This window comes from Pteronotus mesoamericanus, unplaced genomic scaffold (assembly GCF_021234165.1).
Source record: "Pteronotus mesoamericanus isolate MK-2021 breed Mesoamerican mustached bat unplaced genomic scaffold, CSHL_Meso_final contig_164, whole genome shotgun sequence".
In the NCBI taxonomy this organism is placed as follows: domain Eukaryota; kingdom Metazoa; phylum Chordata; class Mammalia; order Chiroptera; family Mormoopidae; genus Pteronotus; species Pteronotus mesoamericanus.
This window is the reverse complement of record NW_026555065.1, coordinates 8,704,608-8,730,189: the sequence shown is the minus strand read 5'-3', so window position 1 is coordinate 8,730,189 and position 25,582 is coordinate 8,704,608. Positions and strand designations below refer to the sequence as shown.

The following is a 25,582-nucleotide window of genomic DNA, read 5'->3' as shown; positions in this document are numbered from 1 at the left end:
AAAAGGGCACCAATTCTGAACAGACCTGATTGTGTGTTGTGAACTCATGCCACATGGCATTTCCTGTTATAGAAAGTGCATAATGCTTGGTAATAGGAAAGTTTGTTACTGAAAAGTAATCTCAGGCAATGAGTGGTGGATAGACTCCTTTGTCAGAAAGCTGTTGTGGCTGGGCTTCTGTAGCTCAGGCAGGATAATTCCAGGTGGACGAAAGGGGATTCCAAAAGTCTCCCTTCATGCATAGATATTATGTTCAGTGTTAATGTTTGGGGTGCAGTCTCAATAAAGAACCATATTTTTAAACTAAGCCATATTGTCTGATGCCTTTACTGCTGTGATTTCTGATCCTGGAACACTAATCATGCTCTCACAAACCAGCATGGGGTCCTCTAGATCAGTTCTATGTCAATTAAGATTTTAAAGCTACTCTTAATGAGTATTTGGTTTAGTAGGAAAGACAGACTGCTAAACAGCTAAAAATGATGAAGCATTATAAGTAGTATACAACAGACAGAATAAAGAGTGAAGAAATACAAATGAGGGAGCCATTTTATTGGATTGAGGGGCAGGTGAGGCCTTAAGGGGTGAATACGAGTTTTCTAGGCAGGCAGAGTTGGGAAGGGCATTTCTGTTTGACTACATGGGCAAAGGTCTGATGGCAGCAAAGTGCGTGGAATGTTTAAGGATCATGGTGGGGAGAGTGGCAGGGGGAGGGTTAGAGTTGAGCGGAGAAGGTGAATTGGTAAGAGTGGGTTAGGTCAGAGTGTGTTGAGAGTAACGGAAGTAGAGGTAGTGCTGGAGTGTGGAGGAGAGAAGGTGGGGAGCAATCTCTCTGTTCTCTACTGTGGGAAATCTTAACTCATTCCTATCAGTGCTTCCCGGACCGAGCTGCTAACCAAAAAAACCAAAAAAACCAAAACGAAAACAAAGCCCTCTCTTTTTCTCCCCCATGTGTTTTTTAATGTTGATTTTTTAAAAGTTGAGGTATATTTGACATATAATATCATATCAGTTTCAGGTGTACAACATAACGATTTCATAGTTGTAGATACTGCAAAATTGCCACAATAAACCTAGTTGACAATAGGCATTACTATAAAAGTATTTTTGTGTGATGAGAATTTTTAAGATTTACTTTCTTAGCCACTTTAAAAAGTACAGTATTGTTAACCACGGTCACCAAACTCTACATTATATCCTTACGACTTACTTATTTTATGACTGGGAGTTTGTACCTTCTGACCACTTTCGCCAGTTTTGTACCCTCCAAACCCTTACTCTGGCAACTACCAACCTGTCCTCTGTCTCTCTGTGCTTGTTTTCTTTTTTCTTTTGTTTGTTTTAATTTTCTGTTTTTTAGATCCCACATATAAGTGAAATCATATGGTAATTGTCTTCCTCTGCCTGACTTACGTCACTTAGCATGATGCCCTTGATGTCCATTCACATTATCGCAAGTGGCAAGATTTCATTCTTTTTTATGGCTGAGTAGAATTTCTTTGTATGTATACAGCACATTTTCTTTATCTATTCATCTATCGATAGACATTTAGGTTGCTTCCATATTTTGGCTATTGTGAATAACACTGCACTAAACATGGCGTACATATATCTTTTCCAATTAGTGTTTCCTTACCGTGTTTTTGTTGTTTTGTTGTTGTTTTCTTTTTGTTTTTGTTCGCTTGGTTCCTAAGCCACTTATCCCATTGTTTATTGATTGGTTTAGATGTCTACCTTTCTCAGTAGGCTGGGAAGCCCTTGAAGGAGGGGATTTTGTTTTACCTGTTTAGATTACTTGGCTACATAATTGATGCCAAATAAATGTTTTTTAGATTTGTTTATTCTATAGCTTAATGTTCCGACTAAGGTATTTTACAGCTTAAAAATTTTAACGATTATATGATCCTGAATATTAACATCTTCCACACTGTCCTAATTTTAGGCAGCTTAAATGGCAGAAATCATTATCTTTACTGAAGAACTTTTTTGGCATCATAGCTTGTTTAGCATGAATCACTTTTTTTCTTAAATGTAATTTGTTTAAATTTAAAGTTCTGTGTCTAGGAAAGTGAAATGTTCACATTGCAAAACTAAAAATAACACACTGAAGGGATGATGCCAAAATAATTGTTTCAATCAGAAATGCTTTCTGAATCCAGAGTCTAAATGAGAACTAATTACTGAATTAGATCACAGTTACTAGGCATTCATTGTTTTAAGGCAGTTAGCAACAGTATTGAGAAACCTAAGTAATGAAATATTTTTAAACCCCTCCAGTTTTGTTCAGATTTCTAATGCATTGTGATAATCAAATAAATGTTCCTTATATGTATGATGCAATATGAATGATTATCTCTTATAGTAAAGTTTTAATGAAGAATATTATTCTCATTCTCTTATTGAATAGACAGATTCCCTCAAATCAGAGCCCACTGACAATATATTGTTTTTATTTAAGATTAATTTTGAAAGAAGTGGTTTTATTTTGCTGTATAATTTACTAAATTGGCTGAGATCAATCTACTATGGAAGTTTTCTGTAATTTCTATAGAGAAGTAAAAGATTGAATAAGCCTGTTAAAGAAACTGTGTGTGGCTGCAAAAGTGATTTCTGGAGCTTGAAACACAGATATGGGATGAGGAAACCTCAGGAACCTACATTTAACAGTCCTTGTTGATCTGTGTCTCACAAGGCTTAACAATATTAATTTCAGGAGCAATTTGATTTTGCTTAATTCTTCTTTCCTTATCTGGAAACATTTTCTGTTTATTTCATATATAAGGCATAAGGTCTTTAATAATATAACTGATCAGTGTGTCAGCACAATTTATAATCCATGTAGTAACTTAGTAATATGCTTTAGAGATCATTTAAATTCTGGTTATAAACTGTTAAATAATTTAACGCTCATTTTTTCAACAGATGTGAATTATTAAAAAGAAAAATGGCCCAACGGAGCACTGTATTTCCTTCTCTTGTCACCAAGGAAAGGTATAATATATGGAAAATATGCATCTAAGGTATACTTTTTCTTTTCCATGAGGGCTGCTAGTGGGTGTGATGGTCATTATAAATGAAGCCTTACTGCTGTTACATTATCTGAGAATGATTTTGTTCATGGGCGAGAGCAATACTGTTGTGTACCCTTTCTAGCTCTCGATTTGTAGCATACTGTGGACCATTCTGTGACCATGAGAGGTGGAGATTTCAATGTAGCCTTACGGTACCGATGTTCTTTTGGTCAACAGTGAAATACATAATTCTGGAGACTGCCGGGGCTGATGTTCCTGCTAATCCTTTTAAATCAGAAGTTGCAAGTTGGGTGCCCATAGGCCAATACTGGCTCATGGAAGTACATTGTTTGATTTGCATCATTTTAAATACTTATTAAATGAGTTGTTAACACTAAAAACATCAGCCCTAGCTGGTGTGGCTCAGTGGACTGAGCGCCGGCTTGCGAACCAAAGGGTCACTGGTTCAATTCTCAGTGTAGGGCACATGCCTGGGTTGCAGACCAGGTCCCCAGTGGGGGGCACACAGGATGCAGCCACACGTTGCTGTTTCTCTCCGTCTCTCTCCCTCTCTTCCCCTCTCTAAAAATAAATAAATAAATAAAATCTTTAAAAAACACTAAAAAAATCAGGTGATTTCACATACCAGTGTGAATTTCCCGGCTCTTCTTGAAATGTCAGATAATCTGGGAAAGTGGACATGGCATTTCCACATAGTCAGTCATGGGGGAAGCAGAATTTTGGCTTGCTATAGTTAAGGGATGCCCTTTCCAGCTCTCCAAAGTCCCCATCACTCCCTTTTGCATCATACGTGATGTGCTTCACTCATTTATGTCACCTGCCTGACGCTTGTAGATATTTGGGTTTGTAACCCTGCTTCGGGGGGAGAAACGAGGAGGGCACGTCAGGAGATTTTGTTAAGAAGGCTGATCTTGATAACACAGCTTATATTGGCAAGTCCTCTCAGTGTGCCCGAGTCGGCCAGCCTCTTGCTTTCGAAGGTCATGGAACCTGTTACCAGCATACTTTACTCTTTTAGTACAATTGTTTAAAGATTAATGAGTTTTCAGGAAGAAAACTTTGGGGCAGAATCCCTGCCTGAAGCCTCTTTTAGCTTGTCGGGGTAGATGATTTGCATTTTCTTCTCTGGGAAGTCTTGAATCTGGCTTTAAACATGCCGTTTCCCGCAATGAACAACCCAGGTAACATGGCTCCTTTCCGCAGGCGAGTTAGAACCATGCCCCGACACAGCCAGTCCCTGACCATGGCGCCCTATTCCTCTGTGAGCCTCGTGGAGCAGCTGGAAGACAGGATCCTCTGCCACGAGAAAACAACGGCGGCCCTCGTGGAGCATGCCTTCCGAATTAAAGATGACATCGTCAACAGTTTGCAGAAAATGCAAAACAAAGGAGGAGGCGACCGCTTGGCCAGGCTTTTCTTGGAGGAGCACATCAGAAACATAACGGCCATAGTGAAGCAGCTTAATCGGGATATCGAGGTAAGGCTTGTGAGTCTATCGTGCGCCGGACTCCTATCCACAGACCAGTTCCACGGAAGGAGGTCGGCCAGTCTAACTGCTGCCTCCCAGGCGGTAATGCCTTCAGACCATAGCTGTCTATCTTGTCTATTCTTAATGATCGTCAAGGAAACAGCTTGAACAAATATCCTTGTTTAATTTATTCCAGTATTTGATAGCATGTACTGTCAGCGTTATTTCTGTTTAATCTAAATTTGCCTGGCTGATTATTAAATCACTTTGTTTTGTTTGGCTCTCAGTGGAGAGAGAGAAGAACTAGTCTAATCGTTTCCCTGCAACAAACCCTTCATATTGTTGAAGAAGGCTATTAAATCAATTACTAGGTCACCCTTTGCTCTTCTGATTACATGTTTCTAGGTCATGATGATTACATAGTTTATTACTCAAACGACCTAGAGATTTGAATTGCTTCTCAGATTTCTTTTATTGTTTTATTTTTCTCTTCATTGAGCTCAATAAAAGGCCAATATTTTCTAATTTTAGAATTTGTAAATTTATTGCTATTTATTGAGCAATCACAGGGATTACACAATTTAGTTCAGAAACCTTAAAATCATTTAGGGCCTAGGCTTTCATCACTGAACAATGTTAATATCTTTCACACGCAATTTTAAAATATGTGAATAAAAAGTGTATTGACTAGATTAAGAAAAACCTTTGTTTCAAGTCATAGAGACTGTGTCTTAATTATGCTTAGGAAATTAAGCCTCATTTTTTTGGTGTCAGATATATATGTCTGTATGAATGTACGAGTATGTATGTATGTACATATGTATTGAACAGCCCCATCGAGGTATAATTTAAAAGCCACAAAAATTCACCCATTGTAAGTATACAACTTGGTGATTTTTAGTAAATTTATAGAATTTTATATCCATCAACACCAGTTAGTCTTTGAACATTTCTATCACACCCCCAAATTTATATAAGCCTATCCATTCCTACCTCCACCAGTGCCCCAGACAACTATCAACCTGCTTTCTGTCTCTATAGGTTTGTCTCTTCTGGACATTGCATATAAATGAAATCTTATAGAATCTTCTGCATCTGGCTTCTTTCACTTAGCATAATCTTTTTGAAATTCAGCCATGTTCTAGAATGTTCTTTTTATAACTGAGTAGTATACAGTTGTATGGATATACCACATTCTGTTTGTCCCTTCTTAATGGGCATTTGGATTTTTTCCAGTTTTTAGCTATTATGAATAAAGCTGCTCTGAACACTTGTGTATAAGTCTTTGCGTAGGCATATGTTTTCATTTTTCTTGGGTAAATTACTAGGAATAGAATTGCCAGGTCTCACAGTAAGCTTATGTTTAACTTTTTAAAACATAGCAAACCAATTTGGCAACATGAGTATATCATTTTACAACTCACCAGTAATGTATGAGGTTTCCAGTTTTTCTATATACTCGCCAACACTTGGTATTATCTTTTTAATTATAGTCATTTTAGTGCATGTGTAGTGGTTTTAATTTATTTTAATTTAATTTTATTGTGGTTTTAATTTGAAGTTTCCTAATGACTAATAATGTTGAGCACCTTTTCATGTGCTTATTTGTCTTATTTGCTAAAATGTCTACTCAAGTCTGCTGCCTATTTTTTTAAAATTAATTTTTTATTGTGGTAAGATATTTTCCATGTTGTCATTTTTAAGTATACAGTGATCTTAATTGAGTGATCTTAATTACATTCACAATGTTGCATGCGATCATCACCACTATTTCCAAAACTTTTTGATCATCCCAAATAGAAAATCTTACCCATTAAACAGTAACTTCCTATTCCACACTTCCCTCAGCCCCTGATAACCTCTATTCTATTTTATGTCTCTGTGAATTTGCTTATTCTAGGTATGTCAAATAAGGGGAATTATACAGTGTTATCCTTTTGTATCTGGTTTATTTCACTTAACATGTGTTCAAGATTCATCCATGTTGTAGCATGTGTTAGAATCTATTTTTAAGTTGGGTTAGTTGTCTTATTCTATAGTTCTAAAAGTTTCATAGCCTAGATGCAAGTCCCTTATCAGATATGTGATTTGCAAATATTTCTCTCATTCTGTAACTTACATTTTTATTTTTCTAATTGTATCTTTTGAAGCGCAAAATTTAAAAATTTTAATGAAGTCCAACTTACCAGTTTTTTTTCTTTTATAGTTTATACTTTCAGTCTTGTGTCTTAAAAACTATTTGCTTAACCTAAGGCTGCAAAGATATTCTCCAATTTTCTTTTAAAGTTTTAGTTTTCATTCTTTATATTCTGTGATCCAGTTTGAGTTCATTTTCATGTATGAAGTGAAGTAAAAGTCTAAGCGTTGGGGTTTTTTTTCCATATAGATAGCCAAGGAAAATCTATCATTTTCCCATTTATCTCTTTGTTGAAGGTCAATTGACCATAAAATATAAGGGTTTAATTCTGGATTCCATTGATCTGTATGGTTTTCCTATGCTGACAGCATATTGCCTTAATTTCTAGCTTTAGAGTGCATTTTGAAATCAGGTAGTTTTAGTCTTTCATCTTTGTTCTTTTTTTCAAAATTGTTTTGGCTACTCTAGGTTCTTTGCATTTTCATGTAAATTTTAAGATCAGTTTGTCAATATTATAGAAAAGCCTGCTGAGATTTTGACAGAAATTGCTTTAAACGTATAGATTAATTTGAGGAGAATTGCCATTTTAATAATAATATTGAGTCTTTATCATTTCAAAGACCAACTCTTGGCTTTATTAATTTTTTCTATTGCTTTTCTGTTTTCTACTCTGTTGATTTCAACTCTATCCATTTCCTTTTTTTCCTGCTTACTTTGATTAAGTTTGCTTTTCTTATTTTAGTTTCTTAAGGTAGAAGCTTAGGTAATTGGTTCTAGATCTTTTTTTTCTGATATTGATATTTAAAGCTATAAAGTTGACTCTAAGCACTGCTTTAGCTGCTTCCCATGAATTTTGGTATGTTGTGTTTTTGTTTTCATACAGCTGAAGATATTCTAAAACTTCCCTTTTGATTTTATTTTTGGCTCATGTGTTATTTAGCAATCTGTTGTTTAATTTCCAATGTTTGGGGGTTCCCCCAAATTTATTTCTTATGTGGTTGTGGATCTCTAATTTAATTCCATGTGGGAAGAAAATATACTTTGTATATTTTTAATCTCTCTAAATTTATTAAGACTCTTGTTCTATCAGTTATTGAAATCTCCAGCTCTCATTGTTGAATTGTCTATTTCTCCTTTTAATCCTGTCAGTATCAGGGAGTTCTGTTGTTAGGTGCATAAACAGGGTGGAGTGAAAACAGGTTTACAGTTGTTCATATAGAAAATAATACAATAATTAATAAGTGATGATACAAGAATAAACTCTGTGTTTTGCATACTCAACTCTAAACCTAGTTTTGTCCCACCCTGTACATTTGAGGTTGTATATATCTTCCTGATATGTTGACCTTTTTGTCATTATAAAATGTCCCTCTTTATCTTTAGTAGCATTTCTTGTCTTAAAGTCTACTTTGTCTGATACTAATACAACTACCCAGCTCTTTTGTGGCTACTGTTTGCACAGTTAATTTCTTTTTATGATAATTTTTGCTTAGCTTATGTATAAGTAAAGTCCTGGTCTACCACACGGTTGCTAACTTTCACTCTTCTTTGAGATTCTCACATATCTTTAGTAAGGACTGAGATTTACTCAGGGCTGTACCCTAAGTACATTTGTCTTTAGGAGTCTAAACTTTCTGGTCTATACGTCTTATGATATTTAAAGGGCTATGTGTTTGGTATTAATGGGATGTAGCAGATCTTTGTTGCTTTGGAGACTGGTGGTATCCGTTCCAATTTCTTTTGGTCACAGCAATTCGATTTTCTTTTGGGATTTATTTTTCTTTCATTGGATACAGACTGCATGGCTATTAGTCAGGGTGCCTTATCACCTTTTTAGCTAAAGAGGATTGGAGTTCATAACTCAGACTATAACATGGAGACGCTTACATCCCAGGGCTTGACACCTGAGCAGAGTGACCCAAAGACCGGAAACGAGTGGAGCGCCTTCCCCACAGCAGCTGTGCCTGTGGAATACTGGCCAGTGATTTTTGCTGTCCGGGCCCTAGGAAATGCCTTTTGTGTCTTCTCAGTCGGGATCCTCAGCTGCCCTTCTGAGTGTGTGCACTTCTCCCCTATATCCTTCCATAAATTTCATCCCCCCGCCCAAGTCAGCCAGAGTCAGGTTCAATCGCCTGCAACCAAAGAGCTCTAATGACATCAGAGGGGGCCTAGGAAATTTAAGAAGTTGCCAGAGATAATTTACTTGGTTTTGGAAGGTATGTGTCTACATTTAGAATGCTCTTTCCAGTTTTATATTTGAGTACTAAAGCAATGTTATCCCAGAGGCTGAATCACTTGCCAATCTCAAGTTGGCCCCTTCACAAAACTGAAGAGCTCCAAGTTAAACATTTCATTTTGAAAGGGGTTAGAGATCATTTAGGAGGCTGATAGCCCCCCCCCCACACCGAAATAGATCTAAAGAGGGTGACAGATAAAACCAGAGTGATTGGGGATAAATAATGATTCTGCTCTGGTCGGTGTGGTTCAGTTGGAGCTTTGTGCTGTCACAGAAGGGCTGAGGTTTCAATTCCTGGTCAGGGCATGTGCTAAGTTGTGGGTTTGATTCCCGATCCCCAGTTCAGGCATGTGTAGGAAGGGGGAGGGGGGCTACCAATCGATGCTTCTGTCTTGTGTCGATGTTTCTCTCTCTCCCTTTTTCTCTCTCTAAAAGCAGTGAAAAAATGTTCTCAGGTGAGGTTAAAAAAATATATATAATGATTCTCATGTTCCCATTCTCTCAACCAATAGCAAAGAAGTGTGTCATAAAAAAAATACAAACACCCTGATGTTTCATCTTAGAAAATAGTGGGACCTCCCCATTCTCTCCATGCCCAGCATTTCCTGTGGGTGGTGGACAGACTAGAGACTAGAACCAATCTATGCCGGCATTACTGTCCTCAGGAAAAAGCAGAGTGTAACCTTACCCTTTCTACCCTTAGAAAAGCCTGGACTTGATTTCTTCTGTCAATGTAAGAGGTGATAGCATGTTAGCTGCAAATATGGGATCTGGGGAATAATTTCCCCTGTGGTAGCTACTATGTACTAATCCAACAATTAGAAGTATTTTAAATAAATAATTTCCAGCTTCAGCTGAGCCCTTAATGCTGTTAAACAGTTCCTTCATTCTAGGAAGCCCTCCTTGCTAGTTCCTCGCTTGCTTCAGTTCCCTTTGCCTTAATGTTCTTGTCACTGTTACCATGGCATTTACTGAATAGGATTGACATTGTTTCTTTAGAGTCTGCTTCCCTGGACAGGGACCTTGTCTTACTTCTCTTTTGCATTGCCCAGTGCAATGTAAATGCCATGAATGCTTATTAAGTGAATACATGCCCAGTTCAGAGTGAAGCCAGTTGCAAATTTGCTTGTAGCAAAAAGGACCAGAAGAGACAGACTCTGAGGTCATCTATGCAAACTGTGTTCCTCGTCAGATGAGGGATGAAGAGGCCCAGATCAATGAAGGGACTTGTCTGAGGTCTCAAGGCCAAGGCGGGTTGGGGGGCAGCGCCAGACTAAACCCAGATTATTAAATTCTAACAACATGTTGTTTTCACCTTTCTACTCTGCCTTCTGGAAGCTCTTCTAGAACCCCGACCTTAGGTAACCAACTCCCAAATGTGACAGGCAGGACTATTCAGCCATTCTTTGCTTTCTGAGTATTTCTACCCCTTCAAGAAGAGTTTCTTCATAAAACTAGGTAATTGTAGCTTTAGTTCTCACTGAGTTCTTCTCTGCCCCATCGTTATTTTAATGTGAGTTCATTGAACAGCTTAGACAATTTGAGTCTTTAGCAAACATACCTGGAAATCCAAAGTCATCAATCATTTAAGTTTTTGCTAACTACTTTTCTTTAAGTTGTGGCTTTTTAAAGATTTTATTTCTTTATTTTTAGAGAGAGTGGAAGGGACGGAGAAAGAAAGGGAGAGAACATTGATCAGTTTCCTCTCCTACGTACCCTGACCAGTGACAAAACCTGCAACCCAGGCATGTGTCCTCACTGGGAATCAAACCTGTGACCTTCTGCTTTGCAGGAGGATGCCCAACCAACTGAGCCACACCAGTCAGGGCTAATTGTGTTTTTAACACAATTTTTCTTTAAAGTGTTCCTTTAAGATGACTTTTAAACAATTTACAGTGCAGCGAGTTTTAAAGTAATTTCAAATCTGCTGTTTTTCCATCTGAAGCACATTTTGTGTAATGATTATTCTTGCCTTAACTAGACAACAGTCTTCATTTACATGTAATTTTTGCAGAGTGCAATTTTGCAAATGAAAAGATGATTTCCATTGTAGAGAGGGAAACTTAGTAAAATCTAACTCTGGTAAAAAATTTGCACATATGAGCATTTACTTTTAGGACTGTTAGTCACTATACATCATTATAAAGTAACAGAAGGAAGTTTGGAAGATTAGTAAACTCTGATGTGAAAAACTAATTATATGGTTTTATATATATTATAAGCCTGAGTGTGTTTACTCAAACATAACCAAAATTAGGATGCTTGATGAAACATCAAAACCGCAACATTGTCTGTAGCCAAATTTTTTTTAAAGAATGAAATCATGGTGTAGATTAAAATCTTATTTATTTATTGCAGAGTAAAATTTAAAAGTACTGAAAGAAAGTCTTTATTTACCCCTCCTGGTGTGGCTCAGTGGACTGCGTGCAGGCCTGCAAACCAAAGGGTTGCCGATTTGATTCCCAGTCTAGGGCACAGGTGTGGGTTGTGCACCAAGTCTTGAGGAGGGGGCATGCAAGAGGCAATCACATATTGATATTTCTCTCCCTCTCTTCCCCTCTCTAAAAATAAATAAATAATTTAAAAAAAAGAAAGTATAAGTAATATAAAATTGAGAGGGTGGATATTATGCAAATGTAATATTTGTATATTTAAAGCAAAGAAGTGGGGCATAATTTCACATAATTTAACCTAATTTAAATTATGTGAAAAGTGTATTTTTTTGTCTGTAGATTCTTAATGAATTTCTTCTCTAAGTTGTCTGGTTCTAAAATTATTTTTATTACTGATTTACACATTTTTTTTAGTTCACTCAGTAAAATTTTACTGGGTATTTTTTTCATAAAAATCTGTATCTGCAGGTGATTGTGTATTACAAAACTAAAACTGAAGCCAATCCTAACATATAAAGCTCACCCCAGGCTCGTGATAGAGGTAGTTGAATTAAGTTAATGTTAATGCTATATCTTGGTAAATTGGGCTAGATAAGTCTTTCTGATTCTCTACCATATGGCTTTGAACACAATTGTACACAGGAAGAAAAGTAAAATATATTGTCAAGCCACTAGTCTGTGTGATCTTCAAGAACTAGAACTGAGTCTTAATTTTTCTATTTTTAGCATCTATCAGAATCTAGTACATAGTAGGAGCTCAATAAATGTTGCATTAATCAATGCCTCCAGGGTCCTTGGCCTCTCCAGAGCCCTGTGATCATTGCCCATGTTATATCAGCAGATTCCAATGTCAAAGCTGATGACTCTTGTGTACTAGTTTACCATAGGTGCTTGATAAATGTTGAATGAAAATATATATTGTTTAAATATATTTCCACCCATTGTCTCCACTGGCAGTTAGCTTTGTGATGTGAAGTATGTTATCAATTATGTATTCCTCAGAAACTTTCCACAAATTACCATCATCATTATAAATTTAGAAGAGGTAATGTAGTCAATTATGAATTTTGCATGTCTGGATTATCCATACTGTCTTTGATTTAAGCTCTTATCAATCCCTGGAAGCCTGATCCTGGTAAGCAGTCAGTCCATGGCCCTTTTGTTGATGGCAAGATTTCCTTTCCATTTGAATTTCATGGTTTGGCGAAGCGGTGGGGACCCCATGTCCCCTTAGAGCTTTTACTGTGTCTTTGGGGAACTAGGCAGTGGGGTCTGCTACCTGGCTGGTTAGAATCTGCAGACTTACTCCTGGTCCCCATGCTTTGTAAGGTCCACTGACTTGCAGTTTGGCTTTGACTTAGTTGGGTTATGGGAAACTGTGTCAAGCTTTCATCTAATTGACTAGATTATATATAGTTTTGTTAGTTTAATAATTTATAAATGGGCTTTCTGAACTTAAGTTAAGTGAGGAGTATAGAGTTGGTCTTAATAACATGTCAAAGCAGAGGTGTGGACAAGGATGGACAGAATAGAACTTGTACATCTAGCACTGTCAGGGAGGAGAGAGACTTGGCTACTGGACTTCATGTATTTAGCCTAGAAAGAGAATTTTGGCCTCTAGCTCAGTAGCTCAGTGATCTTGTCCCATGGGAACATGTATATCAGCAGAGGGACTTGGGTGATTATCATTTATATTAGTCAAGGTTCTCTAGAAAAAGAGAACCATATATATATATATATATATATATATATATATATATATATATATATATAGTCTGTCCAGAAGATATCCAGCAATGCAATATGAAAAATAGAGACATTTATTGAAGAAGATACAAGAAACATTGTACATAGGACAATACCACCTCAGTCCCCTTCAAAGTAGGCACCTTGGGACCTCATACAGTTCTCCCAGTCACTATCAGCTGTCTTGTCATATTTTCCTGAATCTCATCGACAGTCTGAAATCTCTTACCTTTCAAAGGTGATTTTAGTTTTGGGAAAAGCCAGAAGTTACATGGCGCCAAATCTGGGCTGTAGAGGGACTGAGTCGCCTGGGCGATTTGATGTTTTGCCAAAAAACTCTGCATGGGATGTGATGCATGAGCGGGAGTGTTGTCATGATGAAGTTGCCAGTCACCAGCTGCCCATAGCTTCAGCCTTCTCAATCATCTGAAATGGTTTCTGCGGAGGAATGTTCAAGCCTAATGCAAACTTTGATGAGATTCATTGCTCTACTCAATCATTTTGAATGTGACGGCCACACAGTACACATGCTCACTGAGTGGCATCTACCACCCCCACTGACTAGTACAGGGAAGTCATCATCATTCATAGATGCGCATTCTAGTCCACTCTCTTTGGCTACTAGGTTACATCGATGTCATGCAAACTGTTCTTGTTACGTTAAAAATGGCTGGACTTTTTCCAGACAGATTTTTAATATTTTTATGTATACACACGCACACACATACATATGTGTGTGTGCGTGTGTATAATTTTATATAGAATTTATGTATTATAAGTTATCGGTTCACATGATTACAGAGACTGCCGTCTGCGAGCTGGAGACCCAGGAATGGTGGTGTAATAGTTCGAAGGCCTGAGAGCCAGAGAGCTGAGAGTGTAGATGCCAGCCCAGGTCTGAAGGCTTGAGGACCAGGAGTGCTGAGAGCAGAAGAAAATCAGTGTCCCAACTCAGTCAGGCAGAAATCAAATTCCATTTTCTTCCTCTTTGTTGTTCTATTTGGACTGTAGGCCCACTCACTTTGAGGAGGGCCCTCTACTTTACTCAGTTCACCTATTCCAGTGCTAATCTCTTTCAAAAACATCCTCACAGACACATCCAGATACTGTTTAACCAGCTCTCTGAGCTTGCCATGGCTCAGCAAGTTGACGTGTAATTAACCATCACATTATCTAAATTCATTTTGTTTTAACTCTACCCACTAGACTTGGCTTGTCATGTGGCTTGACTCTAGGGGGTGAAGACAGGGAATTGAATGGAATTTGAGTATTTGTTCATTTGAAAGAGTGTTTTCAATGTATTGCAATACATTAACTAATTGGTGTTTTGGTGTCAGCCCTCATCTCTGTACATCTTAGCTTATATAAGTTCATTTTTGCAGAACTGATCACTTTCAGACACCAGGTAGCTATAGTCTCTGAGCCTCCAATGTGGAAAACCAAATCCTGAAATGTGGAGTTAAATTAATTGATAAATTTCTCAGCCACCCACTGGGAGGCAGGCATTGTTCGAGGCACTGGGGCTACAGTAGCGACCCAGACATACAAGGCTGCTGCACTTAAACCTGCTGTGCATTCTAGCAGGTTTTATAGGAGTAAACACTAAGTAACCAAGGTGATTTCAACCTAAGTCAAGGGCTATGATAAGCTAATACATGGAGAGTGATTGTGTGGCTATTTTAGGAAGTGTGGTGGGGATATAAGGTGATGTGAACTGAGACTAGAATGGCAGAACGGACCAGCCAAGCCAAGGTGTTGGGGAGGAGACACACGGGGAAGAGAATTTTCCAGAAAGAGGGAACTGCAGGTTCCAAGGCCATAAACAGGAAGAAGTTTGGCATGTTTGAGGAGCAGAGGGAAGACCAGTCAGACTGGGCGTCATGAGCTGGGAATAGGACCAGATCATTAGCCTTGAAGAATATCATGGGAAGTTAGGAGTCTGCAAATGGGAAGCCATGATTTATTTTTAAGCAAAGGGATTGAATTCATTCCCATTCTTGGTGCTGAGGAAGTAATTGTGGATAAAACAGATAGAATTTCTTGCCCTTGTATTTCCAAAAGCCCTGACTACTGCATGAGAAGGGATTGTAGGGGAGCAAGAATGGAGGCAGGGGTTGGGTTGGGGGCCACTGTGGCAGTTCAGGGGTGAACTTGGATTGGATTGAAGGAATCACCTTGGACATGGAGAGAAGTGGATAGTTCTGGATCTGTTTTGCAGATAGAGCTGACAGGACTTCCCTATGTCGGAGGTAGAAAGACTTGGGTTTAGCACCGGGCAAGTTCCAGGGTCCCATCGAATGATCAGGTAAAAATGCCAAAAAGGCAATTTGATATATGTGGCTGGAACTCCAGGGAGTTTTAAGTCCCGGTGGGAAGATTAAAAAGCCAGGTAGGAAGATACTCTCTTATGAGGCTCTTCCCTGCAGGAGTTGGGCCTTTCTCCAAGTAGCATTGGAGGTATTCTTTCATTTCTAAATCCTCATATCTAGGGGAAGCTGGAGAAGCAGAAACACAGAGGGCTGTTTCTTTCCTGGTCATTCCTGGCAGTACTTGCCTGCCTGGGCGGGTGACGTTCCAGAGTGGGTCCTTTGCAGAAACAGCATGATTGTAGTGCTGAAGGGCTCACTCTGGGGTTCATTCTCTACTGTCTTTGGGAAGGGAGCTTCTTCAAAGACAGGCCATGTCTTAGAGGAAATAAATGGAGGCTGGGACACCCCATTTTCAAGGTGGCTGACCTCTCCTCTCTGCTGGTGTGAAATGTCACTGTAGGGGCCGCCCACCTTGCATCCTGCGGTCTTTCCTGGTGCCCAACACATAGAAGGCATGCAGAAAGCAGTTTCTTAAATTGAACGGAAAATAATGGAGAGTTGATGATATACCGAGTAAACACATCATTATGATCTATTGTTCCAAAATGACAAATTAGGGAACATTACTGGCCATACAGAGGGACTGCTTCCTAATACTTCATCATAGAATTCCTTTAAATAGTGAACTCTTTAATGCGTTCTGTGTTCACAAATGTTCAGTAATGTGAGTATTGTATTAAGGTCAGATATAATTCCTTTTTGTATTATTTAAAGAAAGCACTTCTAATACAGTATCTTATTCATCTGAGAGCTAAATGGGTTTTTTTATGTTTAAGCATTAAAACACACAGACAGACACGCTTTTTTCACCCTGGATATAAAAGTAATGTAAGCTCACTATAGAAAATTCAAAAAGGAGGAATTTATCATAATTCCACTCTAGAGATAAACAAAATTTATTTTATATCATGTATTATTCTCTATCTTACAACAGCTGGAACATGCTGTACCTTTATTTTGTATCCTTTCTTTTTGCTTAATATTGAATTGTACACATTTTCTCTTGTTTTTTAAAGCCCTCCATTAACCTCTTACCAGCTGCATAATAACGTGTGGTGTAGATACCTTGTCAAATACATGGTATGTGGATGACACTCCAAAGGCATTTTTGTGTATATATTTTTGTCATTTTTTTCTTACTATTTCCTTTAAAATTAATTCCAAGAACTAGCATTGCAGAATCAAAGGTTATGAACAGTACGAATATATTTTGATGAGTCACGCTGTGGAAAAGTTGTTTCAGGAAGTGCATTTTCAATGTTTGATAGACATTTTAGTATTATACATTAAAAATATTTGCTTCTTGAGTAGATGAAAATGGTACTTTTTTTCACTGTTAATTTTAAACAGGCTTTATTTTTAGAGCAGCTTTAGGTTCCCAGCAGAACTGGGCAGGCAGCACGGAGCTGCCGCACATTGAGTCCCCACGCAGGCACAGCCCCCGACATCCACGCCACAGTCCTGCGTTCTGCGGCGTGGTGTTTACTTCCTGTCCCCTTGCTTACTAGAAAGTTTGAACTTAAAAATAATTTGTCTTTTAATGATTTTTTTTTTTTTCTTATCTGTTGTGAATTGCTGTTTATTTTCTTTGCTTAGTGGTTTTTTTGGTGGAGAGACAACTGAAATGAAATGATGGGTCGGAGCCTTCCTCGTGTCTCCCGCGTCGGAGGCAGCGCTCCCCCAGGCATGGCGTATGGGCCACGACTCCATGTCTGGGCCTGTTTCCCAGCTTTGGCTCTCCAGCCATGGGGCCTGGGAATGTGTGTGTTAACAAGCCACCCAGGGATCCTTATGCACCCCGAAGATATCTGAGAACTGCTGGTCTTCAGCCATGTTATAAACAAAGGTTCCGAGTGCTACATACAAAAAAAAAATAAGTCTTACTTTTTGTTAACTATAACTAATGAGTGTTACTTCCTATTAAAGGAGAACACATACCAGTGCCTTTTCATCAGTGGGAGAGTGTCAGAACCAGATTAGTCACATCTGAAGTTGTTTTGCAGGAGTATGTTGGGATGACTAACGTTGTACCATTCACAGGTGATCGTAACTGGCTTGCAGTCTTCTTAATAGAGCGGGTTCATTCAGAAAAAGCTGGAAACTACAACAAGTAACAGATAGGTCTAGAGTTTCAAACTCCTTTGAGTGAAATTTTTTTTTTTAATTGTCATTGTCACTATACCTATAGTGGCTCCACCCAGGTTTTCAATAAGGAAAACACAGAATCCTCACATTCCTAATTTCTGCTTTTCTGCAGGAAGTTTGAAAACACTAAACAATGTATGTAAGTGCATTTTTCTGCATGTATGTTATATTTAAAAATAGTTAAGAAAAATGAACACAGAAGCAATTTATGCAAGCATAATTATATTGTCTAATAAGGCTTTCCTGTTTATTTGCACACTAGACTGCAAATTTTCAGGATATCAGAAATCATTAGATTTCTAGAGATAAATAGTAACAAGTAGATAGACATGACTGTATCCTTAAGAAACCCTAGATTGGCGTAGGAGGTAATGGGAAGGTGACTTAGTGTGGCTTCCTCCACTGTTCCCAGTTCCGGTGCCACCCTCCTACACAGCTGGGCTAGGCAGGCAGGAAGGCCTGGGGGAGCCCGCGAGGCCTGGCCTGGGGGAGCCGGGAAGTGAGGTCCTGGGCACTGTGGTTTAGGAGTCAGAGGGAAGGCCAGTCTCACTGCCTTGCGCCAAGTGCTCATTGGAGGTGGAGGTGGAGGCGGTGCGCTGTAGAGGTGGGCTGTGTCCCCACTACCTGCAGGCTGGGGGGCTGCCGAGGGCAGAAGACAGAGAGGCTTCCTCCTGCTGTCTTGCCTGAACACGGGCTCTCCCTGGCTACACCTCCAGTTCATAAGCTCCTTCCACGACACCTAGGACCACCTATGGCCACCTACTTAATCTCATTCCAATGATCCTAGAACAAAAAGAAGCCACACCTAAGGGGGCCCAGCAGCCAGAAGGAGGCAGAATAAGCACAGCCTTTAGAATGGGCCCAAATAAAATAGGAAACAGGTGGACCTTGAATGAGAAATAATTAGGACATTTTATGGATTGAATGATTGTGTCACTCCCCAAATTCATATGTTGAAGCTCTAGCCCCCAGGGCAATGGCATCTGGAGGTGGGGCCTTTGAGTGGTGATGAGGTTTAAATGGTCAGGAGCACCCCTGATGGGATTAGTGCTTTTATAAGAAGAGAGACCAGAACTTTCTCTGTCATGTGAGGGCACAGCAAGAAGGCTCCCTGCAAGACAGGAAGAGGGTCTTGCTTAGAATGGGACCATCCTAGCATCCTGATCTCAGATTTCCCAGCCTTCAGAACTATGAGGAATACATGTGTGTTGTTTATAAACCATTCAGTCTGGTATCTTGCTAAAGCAGCCCCAGCTAACTAAGATAAGGCACTTAAGGTTACCTGGGGACAACATTCCATCTCTTCCGTGAACTTAAATTTTTAAAAGTCAGTAGACGAACTAGAAACAAGGATAGTTGCATTTAAGAGCTGAATTAGTTACCCACGAGACAAAGTAGAAAAAAATGGTTGAAACATCAGAGCCAAATGCAAAGAGAGGAACTGTGGGGGGAAAAGATACAAGACTTGAGGGATAGATCGAGGACACCCAGCGTAGGAATAATAGGAGCTCCAGAAGGAGACAAAGAAATGGATGGAGAAAAAAAAAATAGTTACACAGAAGAGAATTCACCTGAGTTGAAAAAATATCTGAGACTATAGTTTGAAAAGTACACTGAATTCCAGGTAGAATTGGTTAAAAGAAAGAGCGTAAGAGCGCGAGAGCGCACGTGCACCACAATTGGGTACATTCTGATAAAACTCTTGAACTCTGAAGATGAAGAAAAAAATCTGACAAGCATCTAGGTGTAAGAAGCCAAGGTAATTATAAAGGAAGGAGCATCAGACTTCCTGTCAGCCTTGACATTCACTGGGAGGAAACATCTTTAAGTCAAGAATTCTATATCTTTTCAATTTATCACTCATCCTTCAGGGAGAGGGGAGGAGGATTATTGACAAGGCAGGGACTCAGAACCTTTTGTCCAAGTGTTTGATCTGAGGAAAACGCTAGGGAAAGGTCTCTAACCAAAACACTGTGAGTCTGCACAGAGACCCTAAGACAGGAGAAAAGGAAAAAAGAAGCGCAAAGGTAATCAGTGATCCCTGTATTATTTCATGTAATTGGATATTGAGAAATGCCTGGGACTGGGTAACAGAAGAGTTAAAAAATTATTGAACCAGAAGAGACACTATACAGACAAAATCGTAATTATAGCCCATCTGGAAGTATCGAGTTACTTTAGCAAAGCCTAGAGGGATGGGGAAGGGCAAAAGGGGAGAAAAGTAAAGTCCTTCCAAGTAAGTCATGGGGGGGGGGGGTCGTAGGGGGAAGAGGATGAAGGAGAGTAGACAGGGAGATGTTCTGAGTGTGCCATGTTGAGGAGAGGGACTGCCGTACAAGAACGGAGCCTGGAGTAGACATGTATGTGCTTAAGAACATTGTAGAAAGGAAGGTGACCAGTCATGAAATAGAAGTGTCCAGGAACAGTTCCCAGTTTACAAGGGGAGGAAAGGCAATCGATGGTAACCTGATTAAAGCAGTCAAAATAAGGGAAAGGAGAAAGGAAACAGGAACAACTAAAAGCATCCTAAATTATAAATATAAAGTGAAATGAAGGGACAAATGAAAACAAACAAAGCAGCCTAGTGTCATGATTGAGAGCACAGTCCTGGTTCCAATCCCAGCTCTGTCACTTTTTGACTGAGGCTTTGGGCAAGTTCCCTAACTGCTTAGGGATTTCACCAACTGGGAAAGAGGGAAGACAATAGTACCTCCGGCAAAGGGTGTTGTGAGGATTAAATGAGCTAACGTACCGAAAGCACTTAAAACAGTGTCTGGTATACAGTTCGATCAAGTGTTTGCTTTATTATTTATAAAGCATAGTAGCAATATTACTGTTTGGTAAGATGAAATAATAGTAAAAGCACTAAATCATATAACGAAGGTTATTATATAATGGTTATGGCCACTTATTGTAAATGTATATGTGCCAATTAAAATGGCAGCTAAATATATATTAAAAGTGTGAGAAATTGATGAAAAATACTTTATAGCGGGAGGATTTATAATACCTCTTTTAAGCTGCAGAGATCCAGTAGACAAAAATAAATAAGATCTAAAAAAAAAATGAATGATAGAATCAGCAGTCTAAAAGACAACTTTGAAACTTCTGTCCCCGAATATTTTGCACAGAACGTTTAAAAAAAATCAGTCATGTGCCACAAAGCAAACTTTAATACATTCAAAACATTAAATATATTGCAGACCATATTTTAAATCATAACCCAATACAATTATAAATAAATAATAAAAATGATGAAAAACACTTAGTTTGAAAATGAAGAGACGCAGTTCTAACTAATTCTTAGATCAAAGAGAAATCCAAAACTGAAAATAACACAGTAACAAAGGAAAACACATCACACCCAAACTATGGACAAAGAAAATACTGTACTAAAAAAAAAAAAGGCTTCATTCTTAAGAAAGAAATAATAAAAATAAAGGAACATTGGGCTAATCTATTTAAATTACCAAAAAAGAATAAAATAAAAGAAAGACTTAATAAATATTTAAGCGGACTTCAAGCAAATAGAAAATGTTTGTAAAAAGTCATTAAAAGGGAAAGGACCCCAAATCCAAAAGCTTTCTCTTTGGGAAGGAGAGAGAAGTGGTGGTGGGAGGGGAGTGTGAGGGCGGAGTACACCAGAGGGCGCCGGTGGGGGACAGGCGTGCCAAAGACCAAGGAAATGTGCAAAAGAAACACCTGATGCAACCTTTAGCTTTTGAGAGGTTTCCTGCTACTTAGGACTCAGGTTTTCTAGTCTGTCTGTCTGCCATAGTGCTTCAGCTTCAGCGTCTTCTCTGTTTTTGGCAGGCAGCATTGCAGCGCCCTGGCTAGCCACTCGCTACCCATGTGACTTTGGACATGTAATCTCAGCTGTTTGTGCCTCACTTCCTGGTGGGTAACATGGGCATCCTGAGTACCTCCCTCCAGGGGACCAGTGTGGATCTGGTGCATGTCAGCACCTCTCAGTACAGGCTCAGGAAACCCTAGGGGTGTCCTCATCGTCTCCAGCGTTCCTTTGAAGAGTTCCCAGGATGGATGTGCCACTAGGTCACGCTTTTAGGTCAGGTCACTTAACCTTCAGGCAGTTCTGCTTTCATCTCATGTCTTTCCTATGGGACACCATTCTGCCATTCCTGTATAAATGTTGTCATCAAATAACTACTAGAAAGATTAGCACTTGCTGTACTTAACATGTACTTGGCATTGTGCTAAGTGCTTTATGTTTATCTTATATAATATCCACAGTGGCCTTGAGACTAAAGTCACCACTCCTGCTCACAGATGAGGAAAGGGAGGCTCAGAGAACTGTACACACTTGCCCAGGATCGCACAGTGGAGGAACCAGAATTTGGACCTGTTGGTCTGATGCCCACTCCCCTTCTTACTCTTGATTTATTACTTCCTAATTAATGTAGGGATTGTTCAACTAAAACAATGACTATCTAAAAACACCCTGGGGTGGTAAAAATATATCCCAAGAGTCCAGGGTCCTTGATCAGGGCTTTGCCTCTCCTGAAGCTGGACCTCCCTCACGTCTTTTGACATCAAGTCTAGCGTTTTTATTGGTAAGTTAAGGGACTTGGTGTGGGTGTGTTCCCTAAGGTCTCTCTCCCTGTCTAAGCCCCTGGTTCTCTGTATATAGCAGATAACTGTTAAAAAGGAGCCACTTTCGAAAGGAGTTAAATGTTCTTACTTAAAATGGTTTTGTGGTGTCATGTAAGTTCCCACACGACTCCCTTGTGGCTTTCTGTGTTGCCCAGGTACTCCAGGAGCAGATCCGGGCCCGGGACAACATTAGCTATGGAACTAATTCTGCCTTAAAGACTCTGGAGATGCGCCAGCTGTCCGGTCTGGGAGATCTCCGAGGGAGAGTGGCAAGGTAAGTGGTCAAATGTTTGGGACTCCACGCCTCAAAAGGGATTTTTCATAAACTTCATTTTTGTTGGGGAATATATTCATGAAGCCCCAGGGCAAATTCTTTGAATTCTTCTCGTACATCTCCTCCTTTGCCCATAAAATTGAACAGTGGAAGTTAGACTGGATGCGAGCGCGCCATGATTTCTTGTGTGTCTGCAACTGGACTTGTGTGCATGGAAAGAAATGGTGGGAGAGCTCAGCTGACCTGTGCCGTTTGGCAGGGTAAGACTATTATGCTTACTGAATCCAATAATATACAAAGTTGTGACTTAACATTTTGCGTGTTAAAAATTTCATTTTTCTTATAATTCTCTTGTTATTAAATTATTTTTATATTACAATCGACACACAATATTATATTAGTTTCATCTGTACAACACAGTGATTATATCTCCCAATAAGTCTTAGTACCCACCTGACGCTACGCATAGTTATTACAATACTATTGACTATATTTTTATTTTATTTTCTAAAAGTCCATGGTAGATTGGAAATTTTAAAAACAGCATTTTCACCTCCGATAGCATGGAAAGTGGTGTTCTAGCCCCTTACTACTCAAATTGTGCTTGCTGGACCCGCAGCATCCAAGTCACCTGGAGCTTGTTAGAAATGCCAGCCAGCCCTGATGTACTTACGGGCCTCTTCTGCCCTCTGCTGCTATTAAAGGTCAAGCGCAAGTCTACACAGGAGCTGTGGAGCTCATAGGCAATTAGAATCATCCTGAGGTACAGTTGACAGTGGTCTGCAGAGAGGGTGGGAGTAGAAAAAGGGACTCATAGGCTCCAAGGCCTCTTTGGAGCAGAGAGCAGTAGCGTGAGGAGGTATCTGTGCAGATGACACCTGAAGGGCCTTGCGTGCTGGGCATGTGTATTTGGGTCACATCAGCCGAACAGCAGTGGTTGAACGGAGGCCTGGTTGGCCACTCTTGTGTGGTTTTTTTATCCTCATCAGTGAGCTCCAATCTCCTTCATATGACTCTTAGGGACAGAAACCCTACTGACCTCTGCAGCTCTCTTTACCCTTGCACTGTACCTTTCAGCTGTGATCAATTGCTTGTTATTTCCGGAAGGGGCCATGCTCTCCTATTTCAGTGCCGTTGCACATGCTGTCTTATGTCCAACATTCCTTTCCCCCTTCTTTTCTAACTTCTAATCAGCCTTTCAAATTCTGATCAAATGTCTCCTCCTTTCGGAAGTCTTCCTTGATACCTGACTCTCCTGAGCTCCACTAGCATTCTTTGTTCTGTTGGGTCTCTCTCTTGTCTTCACTGTTTTGGAGTATAATACAATCTTTTATTTTTGTAGCTCAAGTGTCTGGAAACAGTCTCAGGAAAACAGTAGGTAATAATTGTTTGTTTGGATGAATGATCTAGGAAATCACTGTGATAGAGTGGAAAGAACTTGAATCCTTTCTGTGGAGATTGGCTTAAACGAAGCTACAGCTCTGTTATAGCTCTGGAACAATGAAGAGCTAGAAGAACCTCTGAGCCGCAGGGCAGGAAAGGGACTTCAGGAGAACTTTGAGGCTCTTCTTGGTCACTTTAGTTGCAATCGAAGATTAAGCGCGGCAATATATCTAAGAGGCTTGGTGCAGTCAGTGCATGGGATGCACAAACACAGAGAATGGCAGCTGCGTTGTTACCTTGGAGCAGCAGGAGTGAAATTATCCTGGTTCTAATTACAAAATAAAGAAATTATCTTGACATACTTTGAGAAATTTTGCATTTTTTCCTGTAGTTTCTTATTAACTACTCTCCCATCTTGTTCCTTCTCTGTAACAAACACTTTTACTCCGAAACAATTAAGAAGTGCGCTGAGAGCACCACATGTTTTTGCTTTGTTTTACATTTGTCTTTTCCTTGTAATGTTAATGGGACTTGAATTATTGAAATAAACTCATATGAGATAAAAAATCTTTGGCAAAGTTTTGGCTTTCTTGCACTGGTTATGTTATTGCAGTGAAGGAATATGTATGAACTTCTTAAGTGATATTCTTAAATTAGTAGGCTGCCATATTATTTCAGATTTATTTCATACTGTTTTGGTGATGTAATTGACAGAAAACAGGCCCTGATACCTCCCCTGTAGACCCAGCTTGGAGGGGCAAAGGTAAATTTGCCATTGAGGTGAGACACCCTTACACCCTCTAAACAAAGCACATCCTAAAAAAGACTTTCTCAGAGTTTCCCATTTCTCTCTAAAGCAGAATATCTAGAATATTTGGTCCACTGTTGCCCTGTCTTATTCATTTTTCCAAAACTTAATGGGCATATCCACTTTCCTCTATGAGGTCTGCTTGCATGATGTTAGAGCCTTAAAAAATTATCTGTATATTAAAGCAGACGTGCAAGTTCCCGCAAGGTAAGCAAACCCTGGTGCAAAGAAAAAAAAGAAACAGATAAAAGTGGACATCATCAGATTAAAGATCTTTGGCTCTCATAAATAACACTGTTCTGAACATTCACATGGCTTTTGTTTGGTCATATGTTTTCATTTCGTGTGTGTGTGTGTGTGTGTGTGTGTGTGCGCGCCTAAGAGTGTAATTGTTGAGTAATACAGCAACTCTATATTTAACCTTTTAGGGAACAGAACAGCCAGGCTTTTCCACACTGGCTGCACCATTTTCCATTGCCAGCCTCAGCGTATGAGGGCTCCGATTCCTCCACCTCCTCTTCAACGCTTATCTGTCTTTTGATTATAGCCAATCTTCTGGGTGTAAAGTAGTGTCTTGTAGTTTTGATTTGCATTTCCCTTAATGACTAATAATGTTGAATATCATTTAACGTGCTTATTGGTGACTTGTATCTCTTTCTTGGAGAACTGTTTGTTTAGATCCTTTGTCCATTTTTAAATTGGATTATTTGTATTTTTATTATTGAGTTGCAAGAGTTCTTTATATATCCCAGATGCAATTCTCTTATCAAATATTTGGAAAATAATCCGCATTCTGTTTTCTTTTCATTTTCTTAATTGGGTACATTTGGGTTTCTTTTTTTATTTCTATCTCTTTATTCATATTCTCTATTTAATGAGACATTGCCATTAAACCATCCTTTACTTTTTAAAGCAAGTTTCTTTTATTTATTTGATTATCCTATATTTATAATGGCTGCCTTGAGTTTTTGTCTTTTAAA

At 39.2% G+C, this 25,582-nt stretch overlaps 1 protein-coding gene across 1 annotated transcript in view; it reads left to right on the top strand.

Annotated features, from left to right (window-relative positions):
* The first annotated feature begins 3,000 nt into the window (after positions 1 to 3,000).
* The window catches only part of FAM81A (family with sequence similarity 81 member A), a 45,559-nt gene continuing 22,977 nt past the window's right edge, over positions 3,001 to 25,582 (top strand). The window contains exons 1-3 of the mRNA XM_054564625.1: positions 3,001 to 3,020; positions 4,236 to 4,509; positions 22,293 to 22,411. Coding sequence (XP_054420600.1) covers positions 3,001 to 3,020; positions 4,236 to 4,509; positions 22,293 to 22,411 — 413 coding nt within the window. The remainder of the gene's footprint in view (positions 3,021 to 4,235; positions 4,510 to 22,292; positions 22,412 to 25,582) is intronic.